The 26,808-nt window shown below is 40.9% G+C and overlaps 1 protein-coding gene and 1 non-coding gene across 3 annotated transcripts in view; both read left to right on the plus strand.

Moving 5' to 3' along the window:
* Nucleotides 1-1,360: 1,360 nt before the first annotated feature.
* The window catches only part of LOC146976667 (uncharacterized), a 37,672-nt gene continuing 12,224 nt past the window's right edge, over nt 1,361-26,808 (plus strand). The window contains exons 1-2 of one of the 2 annotated variants that reach the window (XM_085796583.1): nt 1,361-1,812; nt 22,670-22,762. In XM_085796583.1, coding sequence (XP_085652709.1) covers nt 22,699-22,762 — 64 coding nt within the window. In that variant the 5' untranslated portion in view covers nt 1,361-1,812; nt 22,670-22,698. The remainder of the gene's footprint in view (nt 1,813-22,669; nt 22,763-26,808) is intronic. The other variant, XM_085796584.1, reaches the window with a different exon arrangement.
* On the plus strand, nt 20,313-20,404 carry trnar-ucu (transfer RNA arginine (anticodon UCU)). Its single transcript is given in 2 exon segments — nt 20,313-20,349; nt 20,369-20,404. It is a non-coding gene; the product is annotated as a tRNA-Arg (tRNA).

A 26,808-nucleotide genomic window follows, 5' to 3' on the forward strand; every position in this document is an offset into this window, starting at 1 on the left:
TACCTGTACTTTTTTTTTTTTAAACTTATCTTTATTATTATGGTCTAATGGTCTTATATGTCTTATGGTCTGCCTATATAAACTGGGATTATTTTATATTTTTACCTTTTTTTTTTAATCAAGCTTTTGTATTGTTAAACCATGTTTGTATATTATGTATAAACTGTTTTTGTACTTCACAAATGTACGGTATGCACAGTAGCTTAGTACTGTAGTCTGATGCCACCCCTCGGCATTTCTACTTCACATTGTCTTGGATTCTATGTTATATCTTTTTTTTTTACTTTTTGATATGTGAAATAAACAAACAAATATAGTATATCCCACAGCATAATCCCAGAAATATTTTTTTAAAGTTTTAATTATGTGGCATCACAAAATGGGGATGATCATGTTAAAATAGTCATACTCATAAGTGCACAAATAAATATCAGGACATTTTACATAGCCTAAACCACTAGTTTGATTATCATTGTTCATTTAAGATGTAGGTCATTATTTTTTCATTCATTCCATCTGGATCCGTCCAAAGCGTATAGGCTAACCCAGTGTAGACTACAGAGTTAGATAGATAGATAGATAGATAGATAGATAGATAGATAGATAGATAGATAGATAGATAGATAGATAGATAGATAGATAGATAGATAGATAGATAGACTTTATTGATCCCAAGCTGGGACATTACAGTGCAGCAGCAGCATTACACAGACACACAGTGACGATAACAACATATAGTATAAGAATATAAAGAATAAGAATATAAAGAACAAACTATACATAATAAAATAGCAATAGCAAATAAAATAAAATGTGATGTACAAAAGTATACAACAACAAATTGGCAGCGTTGATTTCAGTGTAGTCAAGTAGAAAATGTGCAATGTGTGTAACTGTGACTGTAAGTTATGAGCAGAGTTTTTCAGCTGTTATTATACAGTGTGATGGCATGTGGCAGGAAAGCTGTCCTGTATCTGTCTCAGTGTATCTAACCCCACCTCCAGGACTCACAGGGTTAATGAGTGACGTTATTGATTAGTTCATTATTTAGCGATCACACCTGTTACAGTAAATGACTGTAATATCACAACATCTCCGGCCGAGTCAGAACCTCAGAACCCAGACCTCAGCACTGTTTGGTTCTCCAGTCCTGTAAACATCTGCAGCTGAGGTCTCTCTCTCTCTCTCTCTCTCTCCTCCTGGTTTTCGGACCTCCTCTCTCTCTCTCCCTCCCCCTCCTCCCCTCTCCCTCCCTCCCCCCAGCTGCAGCAGCGGTACTGGGTCAAGCCGACTCTTCGAGCTCGTCTCCAAACCACCAGACCTCATCTTCCTCCAGCGGGAGTCTGACCTTCACAGCGCTCTAATGCCACTTTAAAACTTTTACTCCTCTTCCTCCTCCGAAGTTCTTTTTTTTTTAAACGAAGAGATTACATGAAGGTCTCTGCGGACAGAAGTTGGATGGATTCTCTTTTCTTTCTTTTCTTTTTTTCTCTCGCTTTTGGTGCGTAAAACGTCCAAATAGGTTACTACTGGAGGAACCGGAGGACTGACAAGTTATAGGGAAGAAAAGTTGAAGTGGATAATACGGTGCATGTTTAAGCGTGAGTGCGTGAGACTGCGTGAGACTGTGTGTGTGTGTGAGTGTGTGTGAGAGAGAGAGAGGAGGAAAGCAGTTGGGGAAGTATTTGATCCAATGCGTCCGGTTAAAGAGCAGGAGCAACAGCGGAGAACGAGTCAGAGAGACGGAGGACGGGACTGAGATCAGCGGAGTCTGCACGGACGTTCATGTCTCCTCTCCCCACCGGCACCGAGGTACCTACACTCCACTCACTCTGTAACTAATACACTTTTGCATTTATCTCTCTCTCTCTCTCTTTTTTTTTTTTTTTTTTTAATTTTGAAGCTTGGGAACAGAATTCAGAGCAGACTGATGCGGTGGAGGTCAAGAGGAGACCTCCCTTCAAATTAAGACAAAGCCATCGGCTATAAACACGAGTACATGCAGAATAGAAACAGATGGGGGAAAAAAAGAGACATTCTAATTAAAGCATAATAACAATGTAATTTAATGGTAGCTACTCATAATTACAATGCTCACAAAATAAAAGAGCTTCAAACTCTGTGATCGATCACACAATTCACATTAGAGAAGTGTGAATTAATGTGTGTTGCACTTTTTTTTGTGCATGTTCACTCACTGTCACATCATCACAGCCTTCAGGTGACTCTCCTCCTGACCTCTCCCCCTGCTCTCCAGGTGACCCCCCCCCCACCACCCCCCTCCAACACTTGTCCATGGTAACAAAAAACAGCACTGGCATAACTGTGAATGTTCTGTACATCTTGACTTTTCAATCTGAGTTTTTTTTTCCTGCAAAGACTCAAACAAACAGTTAAATGGTGGCTTGTTCTGTAAAGTGGCTTTTGGAAAGAGCCATGGACATTGCAGCCTGTAGGGGGCAGTAGCGGGTCAAACCGGTGTTAACACACTGAACTGAACTAAACTGATGTCATCTGGACTGAAGTTGTTCAAGTCATCTGGTTGAGACTCCTGAGGACAACAGCATCTCTCAGTGGGTTAACTCTGTGAACAACCTCAACATCTCTCTCTTTATTCACATTCTATCACTTTATCGCACCACTGCAGGTCATTTATTGTTGTTTTTAGAATGAACTGGACTAATCTGAAGGCTGACACTTTCATCATATCCAGGAGAGTTGTCATTCAGTTTTAATAGAGTCGACTGTGATGTTTTTGACTCTGAAATGAGACGACATGAATCTGATCCCCTCGTCCTGTTTGCTCTCCGTCTGTGTCACTTTCCCTCTGTCTCATCTTTCAAACACTTCTTCTAAAAACAAACTTCCAACAGAAAAAAAAAAGAAAAGTGGAATGTCAGCAAGACAAAGAGAGGCAGAGGCCTGGTCACAACACAGCACAGCCAGTCATGGTTCTGGGTCTGTAATAAGCCGTAACACGCAATTAAATTAGTGCATCTGAAAACAACATTTGTTTCTACTGAAGAGTTTTTTTGCGTGTGTGCAGCTGATAGATCTGATTCCACCGTTTCCAAAAACGATTAAAAACACATCAGCGATCCACACACACTGTGGTTTATTTAGACTCTGTCACACACACAGTCCTGCTTCCATAAATACTCACTATGCAACAAATGTGGATTAATCCGCCGCTGAAAATATTCCCCATCAGATGCACTGTGTGCTCCTTTTTGTTTGATAAATGCTAGAGTCAGCAGCTGTTTTGGGGAGTGACTGAGACTTTTCGAAAAAGAAAATGAAAACGTTGTGCTGAGAGATCTACTAACATGGCTGGCTTGTGTCTGCGCACTAAGTGACAGTTTTAAAAGGTGATTATAATTAGTCTTATCTTTAGTTTGAAAGCTTTTATTCTGAAAAGTCAGAGAGAGAAATCTATTTTTGACAGGTGAAACTAAACAGGATGAGTGGAAATCTTCCAGTAACTAGACACGCAGTCACTATACTCACCCACACCACTTAATTGATGGCCATGTGTGTCTGAAGGTTGATGGAGATTGCGTCTTTGGGCGTCAGCCAATAAGGTCCTTCGATTGCTCACTGAGAAAAACAGTAATGGACTTATAATTGTTTGTGTGAGTGTGAGTGTGTGTGTGTGTGTGTGTGTGCGTGTTGGCAGGGAGATGACAGTTAAATCCTTCTGAGCATGGATCTCACTAATAACATTCTTTGTCGAGAGCAAAAACACATCAAAGATTAAAAAGGACAGAACTGGGTTGAGTGGATCCTTATTGATTCAGTGTGTGTGTGTGTGTGTGTGTGTTGACTCGAGGTCATGTAAGGTGGCAGTTCTAAAAAGACTGATACTGCTATTGTATATTTAAAGGTACATTGTGTAGGAATCACTCCCATCTAGCGTTGCGGTTGTATATCGCAAGCAACTCAATCGTATTTTTCATGCTGCATTCACGTGAAATTGGGCAGACGGCAGACGGACGACAGCCGCTGCACGTAACGGCATAAACAAGCCTCTATGTAAACAAGTGGTCTGTCAGCACGAGGCAAAACAATACACGTGACAATATGTTGTCATGGCGATGTGGTATTGTTTTACCGTCTTTCTCTGGACTTCTGTGACTAAAATGACATCTGGTTTGTTAGCGACGGCCGTCTGCCCGACTGAAGGTGAATGCAGCATCAGTGTAACGCTCCATTCCTCCTCACTGCGTAAAAACGTAAAAACATGGCGACACCACATGGCAGCCAGCACCGAGCTTACCCGCTCCATGGAGATATGAACACTTCAGTTTGTTGATGGGGGGGATTACTGATTAATGAAAAACAGACTTTTGAACGAAATAATCGATTTTTGTGAATAGATAACAGGAGAAGTTACACAATGTCCCTTTAAGGAACAGCATTATTCATCAGTTGTGAGTGTTTGGCTCTGCCTGCTTTAACAGCAGTAATTGCTGATGACATCATAGTGAGCTGACACACTTGTACCAGTGTCTGGAGGACTCAGCTGGCTGCTCACGTTGCTTCGCTCCAGTGGTGGATGTTAGATTTCATACCATGGATGTGTGTGTTGACCCTGGATGACCTGGTATCATCATTATCCTCACAGGGATCCTGAGGGACTGAGAGCTCAGGTCTTCTACAACAGCAGTGACCTTTTTAACCTTTGTTGACTCCCTCCCTCCATTTGTCTCTAGCTGTGTCTCAATTCAAATACTTTCATGAGTGCACTGTCATGTAGTATACCTAATTTCGTAGACCAGGCACATGCAACGGGAATGAAAGAAGCAGCTGTGCATAAAGGACGCATCGACGAACATCTCTCTTTTTCTCTTTTCTTTTGAATTACTGAGATGAGAGATGCCAACTATACATACTCACTATCTGATGCCGAGGCTGTTTGTGGTTGGCTGAGAGAGATGTGAACTCGTTAGTTTGCATCATGTTCTGACATCATGATGTGACGGGACAATCGATATAGATATACATGTATGTGCTGATTCAGATAGTTGCATTGAATAGTGGTTGTTGTGATTATTTGTTGCATTGAAACGTGCCTGTTTTGGTGACGTGTGCGGTTGGAGCTTGTGAGCTTTCAGCGCACCTTCAGCACAGCCTTTTGGCATGAAATTGCCACTGCACCAAGCTGAATCTGTCAACCCCTGTGCATTTAGCAACAATGAACGCGTTACTAGTACTTTTTTATCACTTGTGTGCACCACCTGTTAAATGCAAGATGGAGATTACGCCGCCGTGTCAGCCTACTTACTGGTGGAAAACATTGGCCTACCAGTATTTAGGTATTATAGATAGATAGATAGATAGATAGATAGATAGATAGATAGATAGATAGATAGATAGATAGATAGATAGATAGATAGATAGATAGATAGATAGATAGATAGATAGATAGATAGATAGATCCTTTATTGATCCCAAGATGGGAAATTACAGTTTTTTTTAGATAGATTATATTCTGCTACGTAGCCAAGACAGCGATCATTGAGGGTGGGAAGTGTCCATCGTTCCACACTCATCTTTTTGACCGTTATGAGCCACCATCCGGGTACTTACAGTACGCTGCATCTTAGTTAGTTACTGTAGTTAGTTAGTGTAAGTATGGAAGTACTCAAATTGAGATACAGTATCTGTTGTGTTCCACATCTTCTTTGGCAGAAGTCAGATTTCAGTTGGCTGGCAGATGAATTCTGGGAAACATATTTATTCTTTTATGACTTTTTCTCTTAAGATGTTTTGATAGACTTTGGTCTTCAGTGAATTAAAGCATCCAAATGACTCCAGATTTTTAGATTTCACGTTCACTCTCAGCATAGTCATTTAAACTCATCAACTGAGCTACTTAGTCTTATATGTAACTATTGGTTTGGTCAGTGTAAAAACTAGAGATAGCCATATTAAAGTGTTTTTAAAGTGATAGAGATGATTTATTTAAAAAGATAATTTGATGGTGCACCAATTAGAAGCAGAGCTGAGCGATAAAGAACCAATCAAAGTGGGACGTTCCACAATGTCCTGTCTGAAGCAAAGGAGAATGACAGAGAAACTCAGAGCTGCAGTAGAGAGGGAGGGGTGAGGGCTCAGAGAAAGTCTGACAGAATAATAAACATGAAGCAGGATTTTCAACATGGACTTGTTGACTCTGACACACAGAGGCCTCTTCCTCTTCCTCCTCTTCTTTAACACCTCCTGTCATCTCTCCCTCCATCAGGGCAGACAAACTCTCTCAATTAGACTTTTAAACTCATTCTGTTTGTCTGTTTGTGTCTTCTCTCTTTTCCTTAGAAGCAACTGTACATGTTAATGTGCTTTTTCTGTCTGTGGCCAATGAGAGACCTTAAATCAATACATATTCATGAGGAGGGTTGCATCAGTGATGTTCAACAGCAGGGAACTAAAAGTGCATCTCAATAAATGAGAACATCATGGAAAAGTTCATTTATTTCAGTAGTTTAATTAAAATAGTAAAAGTCATATTATATAGATTCAAACACACACATAGAGACTAAAATATCTTCATCTGTCTTGATTTCTTTTAATTGTAATGATCTGGCTCATATTTAACGGAAACCCAATATTCAGTATCTTATAAAGTCAAAACATAGTGAAAAAGTTCACTATTGTAACCTAATGGTGTCTCACTCTGATCAGCTGATGAACTCCCTCAAATTTAGGTGGCAGTTTGAAGGGTTGAAAAACACTTCCCCTTTGCCCTTAAAAGAATTGGGACATTCTACCGTTAGACGAGAACGTGGAAAACCAAGTGCTAAGGCCAGAAACAATTGGAAGTAGTTAAAATGGGACAGAGCCGTAGTCTGGTTCAGTAGCTACACTATAATGAAGAAGACTGCCGATCTCCATCATATTCTACTTTACTGAGATGCACCTGTGTGATGAGTGGAGCGTTACCTGTCACAACTCACTTAATGAGGCCCAGGAAATATGGGATGTTGGAAACCACAAATAGAATGCAGGTGGGTTTTTATTAAAAATGATACAAGTAGTTAAGAGCTGGTTCTACTGTATTATGGTGCTTTTGAGGTAGCTATTGTGCAAACATCCTCATGCTGTGTCATGCTTTAAACGGGGAGACTGTCTGTGTGTGGGTTGTGTGGTGTGTAGCAGACAGTGTGTAGAACTTGTAGTGTCACACATGAGAGGAAACCCACAGGTGGAGGATTGTAGCCCTGTGAGTGTCAGACTGTGGGACGGCACGTTGAGCTGAAGCTAGAAGACATCAGCTGAATGCGCTGCAGCAAATTCCGAGGACGCTTGAACTCAACGTCGGGTGAACAGTGTGTGTCTGTGTGTGTGTCTTTCATCTGAAGCAGCGCACACCTCCCGACAAACACAAGGAGCCATTGATTTCACAGGCAAACAGGAATCAAACGAACCCAAGCGTCTCAAGTATTTAATATCGAGCCCGCACAGTGTAATTATGGGATGTGGGTGGATCGTTTCCTCAGTGACCAGTGTTTGTCGTTTATAATAATTAGTCTGACAATTTAGCATCGCCTGTGGTTAGACAGAGGCTCTCTCTCTCTTCTCTCTCTTCTCTGTGTGTGTGTGTGTGTGTGTGTGTGTGTAGCTCAGGCGACAGATGTATACCGCAGTGTTTCCAACCTCAGAGCAACTCAATAAACAACATAAACAACACACACACAGATGCATGGATACACATACAGTGTGTGTACATGTGCATGATTCCCAGATTATTATTATTATTATAATAATTGCTACACATCACACGTTGCTCCTCGTGTAGCTCTGTGGTGAAACAGTGAGGTGGTAGAGACATAAAAACTAAGTCTTAATGTCTCCAAAATAAAACAAAAACACATAAACCCATGACAAATAACACAACGCAGCACAGACTCACACATGCTGCCAGCATTACAGCTCATCAGCTGAGACAGACGGACCAGTTCTGCCCTCATCTCTTTTGGAAAGCAGCTCTACTCAACAGAATCAGCATCCTAGGACTCCTGTCTAAGGCCGGGTGCAGACTATGTTATTTTTCCGTCTGTCATGTTGGCCACCATGTCAGATTAAATGATCGCAGTGGCATAAATTCTTGCCGTGTCTTGGTCGGGAGGCTGGCAACGCTACAAGTACGACCCCGACCAATCATCAATCACCACGCTGTGTGAGTTCATAGGCTGTCGGGGAGGCGTCACAATAAACTGTCAGTCATGGCTACAGTAGCGCTGTGACTGATGCTAGCGATCTTTAGCTCACACATGAAAAAGAAAAGGAAGAAAAAACGATGGAGGAGCTGTTCCTGGGTCTGGTGACTGTCTGTCCTTCAGAGAGAACATGACACCATTGACTTACATTGAGCACATGAAGTGAGCTAACGTAGCTTCACTGTAAATGTAACGGAGGATCCAGGTGCATCCACTCACTCACCCATAAAGGACGTGCAAACCTGACTGCCAAGCGGTCGTTGACCTCTTGGCACAACGGTTTGTATGGTCGCCTGCCGTGCAGGAGACCAGGGTTCAAACCCCACTTGGGGCAGTCCGTACCGAAAACACAACACAGAGGGCCAGGTAACATCAGCTACAGAAACAATGTGTCAGAGCAGTGTGTCATCCTATTGGTCAACACCAAGGTTCACGACTAGAAAAGAGAAATGGAAAAGATTCTAACACGCTAGACTTTCTGTTGGGGCGTCATACAGCGGACGTTCATCAGTTACGTTACACTACACGTCCTTTGTTGTTCCCCACTTTCGTAATGGAGCCTACAGCTGGAAATGTGTTGGCCACGACAAAATCGTGTGAAAATGAATTTGTGTAGTCTGATCCCGGCCTACGAGCATGTAACCAAATGGCTTTTCACAAAGTAAGCAATACAAATCAGTGCTTCCTCTACATTCATTTAGGAGGAAACACTGCAAATTATGAACTCTGTGTATGAAAAGACTGTAGAGAGGCGTTCAAAGACAAAAGCATGAGTGTGGATGTGTCCTGCATCAGCTGTGGTGTGGTTGGTGTGAACTGTAACAGGTCATCACAACACAAAGAAACCCAAATCTGATGCTAAATTATCGTAACCTGAAAAATGTAGAAAATGGCAAAACCTGGTACTGGTCTATGTACTACTGTATGAACTATTTTATTTCTTTTTTTCTCATTATATATTCCTCTTATTTTTACTTATATGGCCAGTCTAGGAACAACCAGGAAACATTTCACTCTGTGACTACTACTACTATGTGACAAAGAATTCTTGAAAGGTTGTGGGTTTGAGTCCCACTAGAGTAGAAATCCTAGCCCCTGATGTGCACAGGGTGAGAACTGGTACCAAAGTTTCTCTGTAAATGTATCATGACGGCAGCAAAACGATATCAGGTCACCAGCTTCAGCCAGGTTACAGCTCATTGATCTCAGCTGGAGGCATCCAGGGAACTTGGTTCTTGGTTTTTCTGATTGCCCTTGAACGCTGCGTTGAGCCTCTCATTAAACAGAGGAGCAGTGAGTCAGTCTTTGTGGTTTTGGGTCCCACAGATGATGAAGTAACAGAAGAGTGAACTTGCAAACTGCAGGATCAGATCCCAAAACAGTCCACTGTGTGATAGCCACGGTCTTACAGGTGGTTCAAAGTAAAACACTGTTTACAGCCTCAGTCTGACTCTAATGGCTTCAGTAGATTTGCTTCTAACCATGATTCATTCTCCAGCGTCACTGTTCTGATCTGAGAGCAGTATAGGGACAATAGTCTAATGTGTTCATTGTGTTTGTGGTTTAAACCAGGTGTGTGAGGTTGATGTGGATGTTCAGGTCTGTGTGTGTGTGTGTGTGTGTGTGTGTAGGTCTGTGTGTGTTTGACAGCTCCAGTGTCTGCCTGTGTATTCCCCTTATGAATCACTGCTCCCCCTATCATTCCAGACTTCCCATAAAAAACATGTCTGTAATTTTATCTTTCCACTAATTTGAGACACACGCGCGGCCGTGCACACACACATACACACACACCTTTTCTCCAACAGTGTGCTATTAGCCATACAAAAGACATAAATACATACAGGGAATTTCCAAACACATAAACACACACACACACACACACACACACACACACACACACACACATTGAGCTTGTGCAGTTTTACAGTGCAGCAGCCGACGACAGTTTTACAGCCTCACCTCGATGGTTCAACTGTCCACTGAGACGACTCTGCTTCCAACAATGCATCATAGGACAAAGGAGCAGAAGAAAATAGAACATGACTAGAACAACAGAACACATGTATTCTCTGATGGGGAACAAAATGTTTGTGTTTAGTTGTACAGCAGCTCATATTTTTAGCCAGACTTTCACAGTGCTATGATATTATTTTCAAAAGGTCCATGCTCCCCTCTGGATGAACTTGCCCAGTGCTCTGGTTTTATGTAGCATGCTGGCACAATAAACACAATGGAGGGTATGTGAATTAGCATTTAGTACAAAGCCCTATAAAGAACAACCTAATAGATGTTGACACTTTAAAAATTATTCATAAGCTGTTATAAAACATTAGGTAACAACACTGACCTGTTGCTTGCCAAATGGTGAGCACTTATTCCTCATAGTCTTATATTTCATTATTTACTGAGCTTTCTTTTGACCCTTTTCCACTACACAGTGACACATCGACTCGACTTGGTTTAGGTCATTTTTCCATTACAGCTAAATACTTCATAGTTCCTCCCAGGGCTGTAAACTAACGGTCGCCACTCGCCAAATGCGACTAAAATATTCCCCTGGCGACTTAAATTTGGAGGGCTACACGCCACGGGGGCGGGTACATGTTTGTCCTGCTTGTCCCGTGTTGTTGTTGTTGTGTCGCACTGAAGTAGCTCCCCCGACGACCCCGCTGTAGAAAACAGTTTCCCTCAGAAGCAACGTAGCCTCACGCCAGTGTCACACGCGGACACCGCGGAAGCGCTACAGCGCCGCGCTCCGCGTGAGCCGGAGCCCTCCCTTCCACACCAGACGTGCATTTCTCCGCGCCGGTTGACAGCGCTTTTGCCCCGCAGCTGTGTGTGTGCGACGCCTATCTCTCTCGCGCTCACGGAGCTATAGACCAGAGATGAGGACTCAGTTTGCGACTCGAACTCGAGTTGCATACACAGAGACTTCAGACTTGACTAGTTGGACTCGTGTTTTGGGACTCGTGAACAATCATTATTATTATTTTTGGCTCGTGCCAGAGTGCAGCCAAACACAAGAGAGAGGGACAGAGCTCCTCTGACAGCTCAGTCAGCTGCGAGTGAGTGGCAGGTGACTGTGAATCGGCTTTTTTTTTTTTTTTTTTTTTTTTAATAGCCTATAGCCGCACCGTCCGTACAGGTGAGGCACAACGTCTGTTGTCTGGCCCTCCTTCACGGGGACTAGCTGCTGCACAACTGGTCTGGCACATATCAGGCTACTGTAGGATAAGTTGTTGTTGTTTTTTTGCTGCGAAATATGACTGAAGGCCCGTATGGAAGTCTGCACGGGTCGACACGCCCCCACGAGTTGACTGAGCTAATTAAAAAATAATAATAACAGCAGTTCATCTGTCAGACACATGCAGAGGGGCAGAGCAGCCTTGATTCTAGATACAGTTTTTCTTTAAAGGAAAATTCATTGTGTGTTTTCTTCATATTGCATTGCAATAGCCTATTTAAAGTGATCATAAACAACTAATAAATAGGTACTGTATGCTAATAAAGGAGTGATAATAATACAGTAAATGCTTTAAATTTCTTAGATTTAGCTGTGCAGTATTCTTAATAGACCGGATAGCAGCAGTTGATAGAAGGGTCATTAACCAGAAGAGACAGGAGACTTTTATATTTTGGAGACTTGAGACTTGACTTGAACTTGTGACCAAAGACTTGAGACTTGATGAAGTCTCACCCCACAAAGACTTGAGACTTGACTTGGACTTGCAAAAAAAGACTTGTGAACATCTCTGAGTAACAGAATAGAATAGAATAGAATAGAAGTGTTTCGTTTGTTAGTTTTGCAATGTTAAGGTTTCCCAATTTGGAATGTTTGGATTATTCAATAAGATTACAATTTATTTGGCTTTGGCTTCTTTTCTAAGCTTGTATTGCTATAAAATACTGTTATCTCAATGAAAAGTGCTGAAACTGATGTACTGTAAATGTAACGAAAAGAGGCAATTTATTATTTGGCCGGTAAAAAATGTCCTTGGCCGGTAGATTTTTTCATCTACCGGTCCCCTTGGCAGGTGAGTCAAAAAGTTAGTTTACAGCCCTGGTTCCTCCTCAACCTGGGCAGGGTCGTCGTCGTAGCTCTGGTCGCTCCATCAAGCGCTCTCTTTTTTAGATCCTCTCGTCAGCTCCAGACACAGTAGCCTGCACCTGGTCGACGGAGCCATTTAAAGGACAATTCCAGGCGAATTCAACTCGGGGGTGTATTTTCATATCATTTTAGGTCTAAAAGAATGAATCTGAAGATTTTCAGTTTAATTGCTCCTGTTTTGTGGTAGCTGCGTCTGTCCCCGCATCACCACGGCAGCAATGAATGGGAGTGGATGTAAGTTCAGCTGCTTAGGCTGTTTACATCCTTCAAAGCCACAATTTTTCTCCACAGACAGCGTCAGATGGCGACTCAAACATGCACCCAGAAGTTTATTTACTTCAAGCAAGCCGACATGTTTGTAAAACATGTGGCCAAAACGTTTCACACTACTCACTTACCTTATCTTACCAAATACTGATCCCTAATCAATGATCAGTTATTTTTTTTATCTCAGTTATCTCATAAGTTATTTATTTTAGTTATTAGTGATTATGTTTTAACAACCTAAACACAACCCGTTCATATGGCTTGTTGTTATATGGTGAAGCGGTCCAGCGCTGTCTTGTTCCCAGACTAAAGTCTTACCCAGGGTAAAGTCCAGAAGAACAGTCTTTCCAAAACTTGTTCTTGTCCTGGTTCCACTGCTCAAACTGAATTAAGTTCAAAACAAGCTGGAGGAAACAAAAACAGCCGTCCAGATTTAGCCGCGCGCTAACAGACCGAGGTCGGAGGTCACCGTCTCTCTGACTGCTGTGACTCAGACTAGATGTTTCCCTCTGGAGAAGTTTCACAACACTATTTTTACATTATTCTCTCTCTGTTCCATAAACCATGATTGCATTTGTTGTTCTGAGAGCAGAACTTTTCATCCCGAGCCAGAGAAACTGTATATTGAATCTGATATATTAGTCTGTATTCAGAAAACCCTGAAGAAGATCATGATAAAGATACATAAGTACATTTTATCAGGCGGAAAACCATTACAACCTCATATCAGGAAATTATCAAACAGTTTTTATGCATTAAATTAATGAAAAATGGTCTGAAACAAATAGTTACATATATATAAAATATATAAATATATATACACAAAATACTGAACAGTGTGTGTGTAACCAGGCCTAGTTTTTTCGTAATTATTAAAAGACTAAATTCCATTGTCTGAACAAACCCTCAGTGGCCTGAGCCCGTTTATTGAATCAATCATTATTTTGGCAGAACTCTAAATACATTTTCACTCACAAAAACACATTGTGCATTGTGAAGCAGTCATGATGCGTAATGGAAAACACAGGTTAGAGAGGTTAAAGGGTTAGTTCAGTTTTTTTGAAGTGGGGTTGTATGAGGTGATAAGTATAATATCAGCAGTAGACAGCTCTGTGCTCTCCCCCTGGTAGTCATACCAGCTCATAGTGCTGGACAATCCTTTCTTGATATAAATATACACACCCCAGTTCTAATATACGTAGATGATACATCCATCTATCCAGCGAGTAGCCTATAGTGTTTATCCACGCAGGATCAGGTCCCAGCTGATGTTATCATGTTCACATTCACACCTATGGACAATTTATAGTCGCCAGTTAACATAATGTGCATATTTTTGTGAACTGGAAAGTACAAAAGTGTGATACTGGACTACATTAACAGTGTATTATACCATGGTCTGGGTAAATACTCTATTCTGATTAAAGGTGTCTGTTACAAAAAGTTTTTGTTTTTTTATCGCCAACGAGAGATAATAAAGTCTGCTCAGCCGCTTGTTGTGAAAAACGTGATTTTAACTGTAAAAACAACATTAAAATATTAATTATTGATTTAATATTTCTTTCTTTGGTAAGTGACCATGGTATAAGCAGGATAATGCCCTTCGAGGTGTCCAATTATCAGTAATTAATGACGCTTCACGTCGGATGGTTCATGCCTCTGCGTCGTCCATTAATTTCTGATAATGGACGCCTCGTCAGGCATTATCTGTTACGACTCACATTGGGCAATAGTGCAACAAAATTCTTAAAAGAACCAACATTTCTGGAGATCCATGGTCTAAGCACTGTGTGTTTGACACTTTTCCACTGTGTAATAAATGCTTAGTGGTGTTTTTTATTTTGGTTGGCTTCTGTGTGATCTGAGAACAGTTTGTTTTTGAGCACAGATAACACTGTTTTGAGGATTGTGTTTGGTTTTGAACAGTCAGAGGTTTGGTTTAATTAGTTTGATGATTGAGTTTTGTGTTTACAGTTTTGAGGAAAGTGTTTTACAGTGGTAACTGTGGAAATCTGTAAAACAGGCTTTTTGAACAGTCACCTCAGGTTTGTCTAAAGCTTTGACAGAATGTGCAGGTAGACTCAGGTACGCTGACAGGAAGTTGGACCAGCCCAACCACAGCAGGTCGGGGTCCAAACAGAAAGGAAGACAGAGACAGTCCTACACATGTACACACACATATACACATACACTGTGGGCAGTGTTGACTCATATTGGACTCCACCAACTGTCAGTCTCAGCACCGTCACTTTGTGTGTGTGCATGTGTGTGTGGTTGTGTGGTTGTGTGGTTGTGGACGCTATGAGGACAATAGACACAGCAGGACGGAGTGCGCCGGGTCCGTAGACACAAAGAGTGAGACCACACACGATGTCCTGGCCTACATGGGTTGTGTGATGATGAATGTGTTAATGAAGTGACACTCACACACGCGAAACCTTTCATAACCCTTCACTGGTTGGAGAGAGAGAAGTGGCTCATGTTTACATTTTAAAAATCAAATCTGACTCTGCGTCCACACTGAGTTGAGTTGACCTCATTTCAGACACGCACATGCTCAGTGTGTACGACACAATGTGTGTGTCTGCACCTGAGCGATCATGAAGATCATCTGTCCAGTTCGACACATCAGAGCAACACAACACAAACTCATCCATCACAGTTTTCCCAGGAGGAGGATTCTGAAAAGCTCAGTGGATGAAGCTCAGAAAGAAAGAAAGAAAGAAAGAAGAAAGACACAGAAAGAAAGAAAGAAGAAAGAAAGAAAGAAAGAAAGAAGAAAGCCATAGAAAGAAAGAAAGACATATAGAAAGAAAGAAAGAAAGACATATAGAAAGAAAGAAAGAAAGAGAGAGAGAAGAAAGACAGAAAGAAAGAAAAAAGAAAGAAAGAAGAAAGAAAGAAAGAAGGAAAGAAAGAAGAAAGACACATAGAAAGAAAGAAAGAAAGAAAGAAAGAAAGAAAGAAAGAAAGAAAGAAAGCCATAGAAAGAAAGAAAGAAAGAAAGAAGAAAGACATATAGAAAGAAAGAAAGAAAGAAAGAAAGAAAGAAAGAAAGAAAGAAAGAAAGAAAGAAAGAAGAAAGCCATAGAAAGAAAGAAAGAAAGACATATAGAAAGAAAGAAAGAAAGACATATAGAAAGAAAGAAAGAAAGAGAGAGAGAAGAAAGACAGAAAGAAAGAAAAAAGAAAGAAAGAAGAAAGAAAGAAAGAAGGAAAGAAAGAAGAAAGACACAGAAAGAAAGAAAGAAGAAAGAAAGAAAGAAAGAAAGAAGAAAGCCATAGAAAGAAAGAAAGACATATAGAAAGAAAGAAAGAAAGACATATAGAAAGAAAGAAAGAAAGAGAGAGAGAAGAAAGACAGAAAGAAAGAAAAAAGAAAGAAAGAAGAAAGAAAGAAAGAAGGAAAGAAAGAAGAAAGACACATAGAAAGAAAGAAAGAAAGAAAGAAAGAAAGAAAGAAAGAAAGAAAGCCATAGAAAGAAAGAAAGAAAGAAAGAAGAAAGACATATAGAAAGAAAGAAAGAAAGAAAGAAAGAAAGAAAGAAAGAAAGAAAGAAAGAAAGAAAGAAAGAAAAAAGAAAGAAAAGAAATACAGAAAGAAAAGAAAGAAAGAAAGAAGGCAGCATACAGTCTACCATTAGGACTTAGTCGTAGCTGCAGTGGCCACTGGCCTGGGTTCATATTGTCACCCCCTCTCCCTGCACTGATTTCCTGTCTCTCTCATTCTTTCTCTATTATGATAAAGACATGAAACGCCCACAAATCTGTTGAGAGACAGGGTGGGATAAGAAAGAGAAGAAGAGAAAGAGACAAAGAAGTGAAAATAACAGACATTCTCAGACATTAGCGAATGTCACCTTTACATCTCAGATGCCTCTGTTGTCTCCGTTACTGTAAACCTCCGTTACATGAAACTAAATAGACAAGTGAAGTACACAACACATACACACACACACATAGACACAGAAGACAGAAGGCGCCTGTGTGTCTCTTCTCTGAACTGCACTACTGGAAGTTTACACTCACTGTCAGTGTGTTTGTTTAGCCTGCACCACTGAGTGTGACTCTATGTGTGTGTGTGTGTGTGTGTGTGTGTGTGTGTGTGTGTGTGTGTGTGTGTGAGAGAGAGAAAGTTAGTTTCATGTGGCATGTAGACACTTCTGTGACAGTGTTAAAATTGTATGTATATGTGTGTGTCTGTGTGTGTGTGTGTGTGTGTGTGTGTCCACCTCTCCCCATCTACATCTGACCTCTCTCTGCTACCACCCTGCTATAACACAATGGGTGTGTGCATGTGTGTGTGTGTGGATTTCCCTCTCTGGGTCAGTGGGGCCTCCTGACATTGTCTTGTCTCAGACAGAAACAGTGTGTGTGTGTGTGTGTGTGTCTGTGTGTGTTTTCACCATTTTTCTTGGGCCTCATGTTTTGAACTAGTGACTGTGTCTGGTGTTCACTCTCAACATGATTCTATACGCTGCAAAAACTCAAAATATTTCCAAGAATATTTGTCTTATTTCCTGTCAAAATGTCTCATTTCTAGTCAAAACTAAACTCTTTCCACTTTAAATAAGACTCATCACCTAAAAATTAACTTGTTTTTAGATAATTTTCACTTGAAATAAGTAGAAAAATCTGCCAGTGAAAGCAAGTTTTTTGTGCTTGTAATAAGAAAGAAAAACTTGCTCCACTGTCAGATTTTTCTACTTATTTTAAGTGGAAAATTTGCTTGAAAAAATTTAAGTGTCTAAAAACAAGCTGCTTTTTAAATGTGATGAGTCTTATTTTAAGTATAATTAGATTTATTTTGACTAGAAATGACATTTTAACTAGAAATAAGACAAATATTCTAGGTAAGATTTTGAATTTTTGCAGTGTAATAATGGTTTTTCAAGTTAGGGGAAATTCTATGATGAAGACAGAGGGCCACATAGTGGGGAAAATAAAACAACAACAGATTTTTAAGGGAAGGTAGCTAGAACGATAATATTCTTAGTCATTTCCAGTAAAACAGGCTACAGGAGTTAATGCAGCCTGAGCTGCTTCCTGTTTCTCTGTCTAACAATGGAAGGGACTCAATTTGAGAAGATAATGTGATGCTAATGACCCAAAATGACCACTAACCCCAAGATATTCTTTTTTTTAACACTCTGATGTTAGATATTTCCAGTTTCTATGGATATTCTAACTAAATGTGGGTCTGTCATTCTGATATTGTGAGATTGTAAACAATCAGTGAAAATTCTGACAGATGTTGAGTAGGCGACATACTATGTGAAGTGCGTGGTGCGCACTAGTTTGTCTGTATGTTGGCATACCAGTGAGAGAGAGACAGTGAAACAGAAGAAGGAAGATCTGGAACCAGTTTAAATGAGTAAATAAATGAACGCTCTACTGTTCACATCTACACAGTGTTTTAGTAATGAAGACGAAAATGTGAGACACCTACTTTTAAAGGGATAGTTCACCCAAAATTGAAATTTCACTCATTATCTACTCACCCTCAAGAGGACTAAGGGCTGGGAGAAGTTTCAGAGTCCTCCGTTCCTTCTCTGAGTTACAGGGGGTCTCGGCGTAGCAGTGCATGTCCATATGACGGTTGCAAATGGATATCAATTGTCTTCGTAAAGCTCCTCTTCCCGGTTCATCAAATTTGGACTTCCGCTACAAAACAAGCTTGAAATATAGACTCATTTAATTTTTCGGGGCTTCAATACAAGACAGACATTACATACGAGCAGCATGGAGGTATTTGGATGTTTTTTGGTGTGTCTTTTTGTTACGAAGACAGTTGGTATCCATTTGCAACCGTTATATGGACATGCACTGCTACGCCGAGACCCCCTGTAACTCAGAGAAGCCACGGAGGACTCTGAAACTTCTCCCAGCCCTTAGTCCACATGAGGGGGAGGAGATAATGAGTGAAATTTCAATTTTGGGTGAACTATCCCTTTAAATGGTGACTTTGTCAGAGAAACTGGGTGAAACTGTGACACACACTTTGTATGAGGTGCTGCTGAAAGTCTTAATGCCCACTAATGGATGAAGCTCCACTCCTCCTTATATATTAAGGTAAAGGATAAAAGCCTGAGATTGATCATGTGAATGAGGCCTTTCCCTCAGTCTCAGTGATGTCATATAAACATGAACCCTGATAGGAGCAGGGGGAAATGTAAACACGCACATGTTGCAGTGCTCTCTGTGGTCTGCAGATCTGCAGGCCCATTAAGGTACAAGTATGACTAATAATTCTGTTGGCTGAGATTTCATCATCAGAACCTCTGATTACTCTCATCAGTCTTTATTATCTCTGTTTTACTTTTCTGTTCAAACTCAAAGACAATGGACACCAGAGGAGTCAGACCTCACCTGGTGGTGTCTGAGCACAACATACTGTGTTCATGTTCACTATGCTCTAGGGTTGGGCCGTAATACAGTGATAAGGTTTCCCACCGCATCTTAAAAATAGGTATCAGTTTCATTACTGTCATTTAAAAAAAAATGCAATGTGCTCATATAGGGGGGCTCATATTAAATATTTATATTTAATGGCTAAATAATGAGTCTATGTCCAGCACCTACATATATGTAGTTGAGTTTTCAATTTCACTTCAATAGTAAAATGTTTTTGTTTATAATCAGTCACATTTTGGCGACTCTGTCTGAGCTGTAGGACAACACGATTTTTAATTGGTCACAGTAATACTGCATGCCCCGGGAAAATTGAAAAGGAGGTCTAATGGTATCGTAATTTAGATACTTCCCAACCCTTCCCAGCTGTTTCCTGTAACATCTCAAGTAGTTCCCACTGATCCCTGATCCTTTTTACTCTATGAAAGGAAACATTTAGGTATTATCAGTGATTTGCTGCAGAGATTCAGAGGGAGTCGGGCAACGGAATCAACAAGAGGTTTCTTGTTTGCCTCATGAAGTCACTGAGATGATTCAAAGGTCCTCAGTCTGAATCCTACTTTTCTATAGTCAGAAGATAAGTCAAAAGATGACTGTTGTGAGTCAGTGGTGCACTGGGTAGCAATGTCACCTGGGGCATGTCTGCCTGTGTGGGTTTCCAGCTTCAAATCATACACCAGGCAATTCAAAGTGCTTTGCAGAGGCACAGAAACACATAGATACAATATAGACAATACAAAATACATTTAAAAGAAAAATAAAGTAATAAGCCAGTAAAGGCAATAATAAATAGTTAAGAATGGTTTAAAATAATTTAAATAATGTGTCAAAGCTACAGCAAACAACAACGTTTTCAAACCTGACTGACAGTTTGTGCAGGGAGATTGTTCCACACATGAGGAGCATAATAACTGAATGCTGCTTCACTTTGGTTGGTTCTGACTCTGTAGACCTGTCCCAGACCACCTGAGGGGTCTGGATGCTCCACATGGACCTAATAAATCTAACATGTTGTTTAGTTCACGACCAACAGTAAGGTTTTGAAGTCTATCCTTTGACTCACAGGAAGCCAGTGTAGTGATCATGAGGACCAGTTTCCCAGTGTTGGTAAGAGATGGACAGTTACAAGTCAGGCAACTTGTCTGAGGCACGGTGCCTCTCAACTTGTGGAACATGACCTGCATCATCTGAAGCTCAGTAGAAGCCAAACTAAACAGCCTCTACTTAGGAATCTGCATCAGAGTGTCTTATGGACAGCTGGAGTCTCACAGTGTCAGACTTGGCCTAACCGGTGCCAACAGCACGGCTCTGTGGCGCAATGGATAGCGCATTGGACTTCTAGGCAAGAACACAGTAAGGAATTCAAAGGTTGTGGGTTCGAGTCCCACCAGAGTCGATCTGTTTAAAGATGTTCTTTTACTCCCAGAAGCCCGGTGAACACCAAACCAATCACCTTGTACATAAGAATCATGCCAAACTGTAGGCTTCCCACCAGGCAACACATTAGAGTTTGTTTCATGGATAACTGAGTGTCAATGTGACACTTTGCAGACTGAAGGCGAGGCCATGGCTCTGTGGTGCAACGGATAGAGCTTTGTACAAACAGCAACAAAACAATAGTTTCAAAGGTTGAGGGTTCGAGCCCCACTGGAGACATGCTGTTTACACATGATGTGTTCCTTTCACTATCAAAGGTACAGGCAGTCGTAGAGTCACGCCTGATGAAGGAACAGCTTGGTTTTTTTTGGTAATGTTCAACAAAATGAGAATATTGAAAAATAAAAACAGGATAAAGATTGAGATTGAGAAAGCTGGAGAGATGTAGGTCAGATAATAGGGTCCACAAGACGTTTGAGGTTTGTCCCTTGAAGTTCATGGTGTGCACGGCGCTGTGACACAATGGACAGCACACTGGACTGCTAGTTCATCATTGTAGAAGTGATTCCAGCGCTACATGAGTGGATTTTCCTGAGGAAAGGGGTTTGAATCCCACCAGAGTTGGCACATTTCCTGAATTTCCATGAGCCATCAGGCATTTTTTAACATGAGCTTTGTTTGTACTCATGCTGCCTACTCTGGAGTATTCATCAGTATGAGAGTGAGTCAATAGTGACTGAATTTCATTTTTTTGGTGAACTATTCCTTTAAGATAGAGAAAACAAAAGATATTTTCCAGATATCTGTTATTATTTGCAGCTGTCAAATCATTCCAAATGACTGAATTTCATTTTTTGGTAAACTATTCCCTTAACTTTCATTCAAAGGAGGAAACTTGTAATACAAGTCCAGCAACAGGGTCGACAAGAAGTTTCAGGTGTTCAGGTGGCCCACGAGGCTCTGGTGCAGTGGATAGAAATGTGGACGTCTACACACCGATCGCTGGTTATTAGCCGTCAAACTTTTGTTTCCAGTCAGCAGAATTGAAATCCTAAGGTTTCATGAGCATGTGGTGTTTTGAGCCATTTGAACATGAATTTGTGTTTTTCTTAAAACCACGTTGGTGTCTAAACCGTGAAATCTGATCTTTTTAAAGTCCTGGTCTGACATACATTCAATCATTTGTCTGGGATCTTTAACTGTGGAATCCCCACAGCAGCACATGAAGCCTGCAGATGTTTCCACACACAGCTCAGGGATTTAAACCTGCAACCGGTATCTGGTTTATATTACTGACACCAGCTGACTAACCCCCCTCCCCCAACCCCCCCCCAATCTGACCCACATCTCAGTCTTTTTGCGGACAGCTGCAGAAACACTGGTTCGCACACAATGGACTAATTGGGTCAACCCCTTACTGTATCGATTAAAGGACACACACACACACACACACACACGTCTTTCTGTATTCTTTGTGAGCTGTTACGGCTTCTTCCCCTAACCTTAACCACCACACCTGAATATCTGACCCCAACTTTTAAACCAAGTATTTTAAACCAAGCATACCAAGGTTACAGTATAGTGGCGATGTACTTTTCATTAGTTTGTATTGTTATTAAGGGGCAGAGAGAAGGGAATGACCCTGGATCCAAGCACAGTATGCTGCTGGTAACCATATTTTCTTTTTCTTCCTCTCTTTTCTCCTCACTAAGATGTTTTGTGAGACCTGTGTGTGTGATAAACTCATATTTGCTTTAAAAAAAATCTAACATTAACCCAAAATAAACTAGTCCAAGGTTGTTCATCTGCTTCCCACAAAATGTTGTCTACATTATCTACACACAATGCTGAGTTTAATGTATAGTTCACAGAGTTTTGCTTCATCCATCTGTTTAGAAATGATAAACTTTTAAACCTGGAGATTTAACTTCCTACAATATGGTCCCTTTGAAGAAAAGACTGCATTCTTGTCTTCCAGCCAAACATTACATACATCCTGAGTCTCTTTTACACAAGAAGGAACGAGTTCTTTCGTGAGCGCCTCTCTTTGCAACCCCCCCTCTTCTCTCAGACAAAGATGTGTATAAAATGCTTTACCTCCTGTCTCTCTCTGTGTCTAAAGTTTCTTTGTGCAACTGTTGGGCTTCTATGCTGTGACATGTTTTGAAAAAAGAAAGACAAAAGACAAAAGAGGATGTACGTACGGTACTTGTTGTGCACCAGGATGACACAGAAAGTCTGTGCTGAAGTGGACGTTAACCGTTTCTCAATGTTTTTTCTGCAGGTTTCTACTTCCTGTGACATCATCACACCATGCCTGAGGGGTCACGCCGAGGCAGCCAGCGATCGCCTAGTACCCCCGGTAAAAGAGAAGGGGGTAAGTGGACAGTCTTCATTTAATAAAAGAAAGATCTGATATTTCCCTCAGAGACTCAACACAGAACTATAGGAGGGGCACTGGACTTCATATTCATCAGGTGGATGATATTTAAAAGTGGCAGAAGTGTTAAGAAAAGACGTTTTAAAACCTGTCACTATAGGTAAAACTATGTAGACGCAAACTATGGGCCTACAAAAGAACTATACAATTCCATTTAACAAATCTTTCAGCTCACAAAAAGACAACAAAATGTGTTTCCAGTAGTTTTGTCTCATTCAGGAAAGTCTCATTCAAAAGAACGAATTGTTTGAGTGAACAAACTGAACAGAATCACCTGTTCTTTTCTGAGCTGTGGTCCGTGAATCGCTGTCTGATGGCGGAGACTCCCATTGCGAGGGAACGGTGCATGTTCAGTGATGCGTTGACTGAACGTTCTGCCACTCAGGGCTGAGGGCTCACGTTCACTGTGCAGTACGTTCACTAGCTACTATACAAGTGACACAACAATACGTTCGCGAACCGGTCGTTTTGTTGCTCACGAATGTCTGTGCTCACGAATGTATTGGTAATTTCATTGAACATATGGAACAGATTTTTTGAACAAATCTTTTTAATGAACTGATTCTTGTGATTCAGTATTGTCAGAAGAAAGTATTGCCAACACTAGTTTACAGGTTGTGCGTTTGAATTCTGCCAGTCTGCCAGTGCATGTCTTGGATCACTTGGATCACTACATGGTAGTAGGCCTATACCAAATCCAAAAAGCTGTAGTTGGCAAAAAAAATAGGAAAAGCTGTTCAAAAGTGAGTTTGCACTGACCAGGATTGAACTCTTCAAAGATAAGTCACTGGTAAAGATATCTTATACATGAAACCTGCCTTTACAGATCTGAGCTTCTCTTAATGAGAGTGGGTTTGTGAGTTATATTTTGAGATTGAGGTATAATGGAACTGAAAGAAATAGTCTTGTCTTGTTTCGTTTGTTTTTAATTCCGGTTATTGCCACACGTGTCTTGTGTTATTTGTCTAAAATTAAATTAAAATAAAAATGAAAAGGAATTGAAAGAAATAGAAACATCAAAATTACCGAAGAAGGAGACAGCAAGTGCCTTTAAAAGAAGGAATCCATCAAAGAGATATTTTGGCTGTGTGGTGTAGTTGAAAGGGCATTAGACATTTTTATACACAAGAAAACAACCAGTGAATCACTTACACATGTAGCAGCAGAGAAGCATGGTTTTGTGGTGCAGAGGACAGAGTTTTGAGTCCCACGCCGGTCAAACTGTTTGCAGATGACACACTGATTTATGGACATGAACTCTCTGGTAATGTCATAGACTGCCTGAACACAACCTGCTAATGCCTGCTTATCAACACAGTAATGACACAAGGTAATCTGCATCCAAACCAGATGCAGATTAACAGTGTGTTAGCTAATGTGATTTCATTAGCGCTGCAGGTGGAGGAAGTCTCAGTGGTGGGAAACCAGTGCACACTGTTGTCCTGCAAAACAAGCTTTCGTTTGGCTAGACAGCTCCAGTGATGACAGAACAGACAGAAGGATGAGAAATATTGAATAATGAGGCCTGAGCTTTGTACTTTGAGACAAGAACTGGACAAGTGATTGAAAAGTTGTGGGTCCGACCGCCACCAAACTGATTACAGATGACGCATTGATTTATAGACAAAAGCTCTGCAGTCATGGTGGATCACTATAGCATCTCTTCCTGCTATGAACATAAAGAAGAAACAAATCTTATGAATATGAAAAAGGTTTTATTTGTGAAACGTCTTGTGGAACTTCTCCATGTTCAGGATAATCTAACACAGATTTATTTTAACTTAACTTTCTCTGAATTGCGTCGTCCTGTCACTAAAGCAGAGAGAGAGGCCGTATAGAATGGACTGTTGTTCCCCACAATAACGCGCACGCACACACACACGCGCACGCGCACACACACACACACACACACACACACACTCCTCACATCGAGAGGTTCAGTAATGATGTGTAATTACACACAGCCACCATGCTGTTTAGTTGCTGTGCTTTTATATTGGCTTCCATAGTTAGATTTCACTGCACAAACTCTCTCACACACACACAGACACACACACACACACACACACACACACACACACACACACACACACACACACACACACACACACACACACACACACACACACACACACACACACACACACACACACACACACACATACACGCATACCATACCATGTTACATTTCTGCTCAGAACACTGCAATTAGAGAAACAGGCAACAGAATTATACACAAACAGTCTGTGCACACAACACTAATTGTTGCATTCATGTAAAACGCACACACACACACACTGTACTCTGTGTGCAGGAAGTTGTGTGGTTGGTGGCGATTAAATGTAGCACTAAACACAATGTTTCTGCTGTCACACACACACACAGACACACACATACACATAATAAAATGGCGCTGCAGATCTGTTGATTATAACCATAGAAAAGAGCCAAGCAGAAAATAGAGAGAACGCCCTCGATAAGGCTGCAGAGAAACAAGATGAACGATAGAATAGAAGCAGAGTGGAGAAGGAGAAAGGGAGGAGGTTGCCAGCAGGGTGGTGGTGGTGGTTGGGGGTGGAAGGTGGAAGGTGGGGGCCAACAAAGGAGTGGAGGGTCAAAAGAAATAAGGGAGGAGAGCAAATGCAGACGAATATTTTTAGCTCCAATTGTGATCTGGGCTGGTTTGTGAGGCCCATGATAACAGTCAGTAACATATGGAACAGGCTCTTAACTAAAGTTATATGTTGGATCATAAACTGACTGATCATCACATTTATTAAACATGTTTTGTCCTCAGATCCAGATTAGGTAAATCCCAAGGGGGTTTGTCATTTAATGAGGAAGTATATTTCTCTGTATGAATTTGAAGTGAAATGAACTCTGTGCCTGGACGAAAGGACATCTATATAAAAGCTGTTGGATGAGTTGGAATATTAAACTGAGAAATGTGAAGCCTCAGAATAGAAGCACCGGGGCAGACTGAAGGGACAGGAGTGTACAATCAGCAGATTGTATAGAGGAGTTAACTCATGACAGAAGGAATGAATGTAAACACGACCTATGACGTGTTCATGTTTTAAATAGTTTCTACTGTAAAAGGTAATGTGAAGATATCCACTGTCTTGTTGCATCATCTTCAAATGGCATCTGTTATTTAATGAATGGAGCTATGGTGGATGTACAAATACAGAGACCGTTCCCAGTGACTTATCTGTAGCTTAGACCAGAACCAGAAAACAGTAAACCCCTCAAACTTATTGACTTCACCCTGAGTCCTGCATGTTGTAATATGGTGGAGTAGTCCTTCAATATGTCCAGTATTTAACAGAGACTTCCACTTGTCTTGATGCTAAAGCTAAAAACAAAAACAAATATGCTAACAAAGTAATTTATTGTCTACCAACATATAAAGCTTTGGTTTAGCACACTGGCTGAACAAATATTGATCATGTTGACATTGTAGTTTCCATGCATCTATTTGCTTTTATTCTGAAGTTTCACTGCCGACATGTATTACATTTGAAACCTTTTCATCTTTTAAACACAGTTTGGGGGTGTTTTAGTTTCTTCCACAGGGGGGTGAACTGTGATGTTGACTTTTATGCTAAAGTTACTTTCCCACCATTTAAACATCTGGTTTAAAGTTACGACCCTCCTGTTGGCACATGTGGTGCAGGGGCTCGTCAGTCTCCATATTCTTGTTTCGTCTTTCTAATCTTTGAGAAAAAATCTTTATGGGGGTATGTTCAAGGTATAATAAAATGTTTCTCTTAAGCATATTTAATCATTATCTCAGGAGCAGGGCTGATGCAGGAACTAGTATATTTACCGGTGTTTTAAGTGACTATAGCTAAACACCGGCGCCATAGGCCTGGTTCTGGTTGGCCAGTGGGTCCAGGTGGGCTTTGCTGGAGATGCTAGAGTTGTGACTGTTCTGTTGTGACATCACAAAGTACTTTCATACTTACACAGTATTAATTAAG

The sequence above is a fragment of the Trachurus japonicus genome, chromosome 13 (assembly GCF_045865225.1).
Source record: "Trachurus japonicus isolate A0001 chromosome 13, Traja_1.0".
Taxonomy (NCBI): Eukaryota; Metazoa; Chordata; class Actinopteri; order Carangiformes; family Carangidae; genus Trachurus; species Trachurus japonicus.